The sequence below is a fragment of the Sinohyriopsis cumingii genome, chromosome 7 (assembly GCF_028554795.1).
Source record: "Sinohyriopsis cumingii isolate HCF-2022 chromosome 7, ASM2855479v2, whole genome shotgun sequence".
NCBI lineage: Eukaryota > Metazoa > Mollusca > Bivalvia > Unionida > Unionidae > Sinohyriopsis > Sinohyriopsis cumingii.
The window spans coordinates 99,218,677-99,220,288 of record NC_142967.1 but is presented as its reverse complement, the minus strand read 5'-3'; the positions used below and the strand labels follow the sequence as shown (position 1 = coordinate 99,220,288).

Genomic DNA, 1,612 nt, shown 5'->3' with positions numbered 1-1,612 from the left:
ACGATTAAGACAAATATCAAAGAAAAATGAAACAAAATATAACAAACTAATGGCAAAAAATACCACGACCAAAAAAAGTATCGATACAAAATTAAAAAAATTATTTACTATATCAACAAAGGACATAATGTTTCATATGCATAGAACATAAACAATGGAGATGAGAATTAATTTTTTTTTTTTTAAACTTTGTTTTGTTTTAATGACATAATAGGCTGTATCCATCGCAACATAGTTCAGTATGAGGCACGGTCGGTGTAAAATGTGTTATCAGACTCCCCATGTAAATAGGAAAATATATGGGTAATAACAGCAGTAGAACATCCGTAATCATGGCTGATAAACAAATTGTCAGCAGTACTAGAACAGCAAAAATGTTTATATTTGTATTGTTCTTTTCATTGCTTGTCACACTTGGTTTTGTGTATTTTACCTCAAAGAAGCTAATGTATCTAGCTTTCCTTCACTCTACAATCATGAGTAACATGCGAGGTATGCTTTTTGGAGGTCACCTTATTTCAAATAATGCTTCAAATGTTCAAACACCAAGGCCAGATGCATGTGTTGCCTGCTTTTCTCATAATTTTAATTATATCATCAATAGTGATGTAATGTGCAAGCTTTATGATGATTCTCAGGAAATCGATTTAGCAATTTTTATTTTTACAACACATCAGCATGGAAAAGAAAGGAACGCCATTCGGCAGACATGGTTGAATTATACGAACAAAAATAGAGCAAATGTAAGATATTCCTTTCTTCTAGGAGAAGTACCTGACGAAAAGTTAAAAATACTCGTACAGGAAGAAAATATAATGCACAGAGATATAATCAAAGAGGATTTCATCGACACATATCAGAATCTAACATATAAAACCATGCTGGCCTTCAAATACGCCATTGAAAAATGTCCTCATGCCAAATTTGTGCTCAAGACAGATGATGACATGTGGATTAACATTCCAGGACTTTTAAAAATTATACAACTTGAAAATATAACTTTACAGAAGACGATCGGCGGTGCGTGCCATCATGTTGCAGAACCCATTCGGAATATAGCCTCGAAATGGTACGCATCATTTCAAAGCTATCCGCGTGATTCCTATCCCGGATACTGTTCTGGAACAGGGTATGTCACAAGCATCAATGTTGCGAGGAAAGTGTTCGAAATATCAAGCAGTGTGCCTTTCTTTCATTTAGAGGATGTGTACGTCGCAATGTGCATTAGAAACCTCGGCTATAAGTTGCATCCGATTCCAGGATTTAACGCAGGCAGACCGCCGTTCGATCCGTGTCTGTACAAAGGAGATAACTTAATAACGTCTCACGAGGTTCCGTCAGAAATGCTTATAAATATTTGGAATACACCTTGTATAAGACAATAGTCACATTACTGATAACGTCATTTATAAAACCTAAAATAATTTTTTTAAACAATATATGGAAAGCAGATCGAACAAAAATAGTTAGAACTCTAGAAATATATAATTAATTGATGCTCGTGAATGTAATATATATATAGTCCTCGAAATATCTGTTAACTGTAATGTAATGTACTCATATATCACCAATAGGTGTCACCATTAATTGAAATCTGGTGATATTGACTGCC

At 34.2% G+C, this 1,612-nt stretch overlaps 1 protein-coding gene across 1 annotated transcript; it reads left to right on the top strand.

Annotated features, from left to right (window-relative positions):
- The first annotated feature begins 485 nt into the window (after positions 1-485).
- LOC149795797 (beta-1,3-galactosyltransferase 1-like) lies at positions 486-1,385 on the top strand. Its single transcript, XM_089963852.1, has one exon. The coding sequence runs from the start codon at positions 486-488 to the stop codon at positions 1,383-1,385; it is 900 nt and encodes a 299-aa protein (XP_089819978.1).
- The last annotated feature ends 227 nt before the right edge of the window (positions 1,386-1,612 follow it).

Coding starts and splice junctions, on each gene's coding strand:
- LOC149795797 (XM_089963852.1), top strand. CDS start 486: ATGCGAGGTATGCTTTTTGGAGGTCACCTTATTTCAAATAATGCTTCA.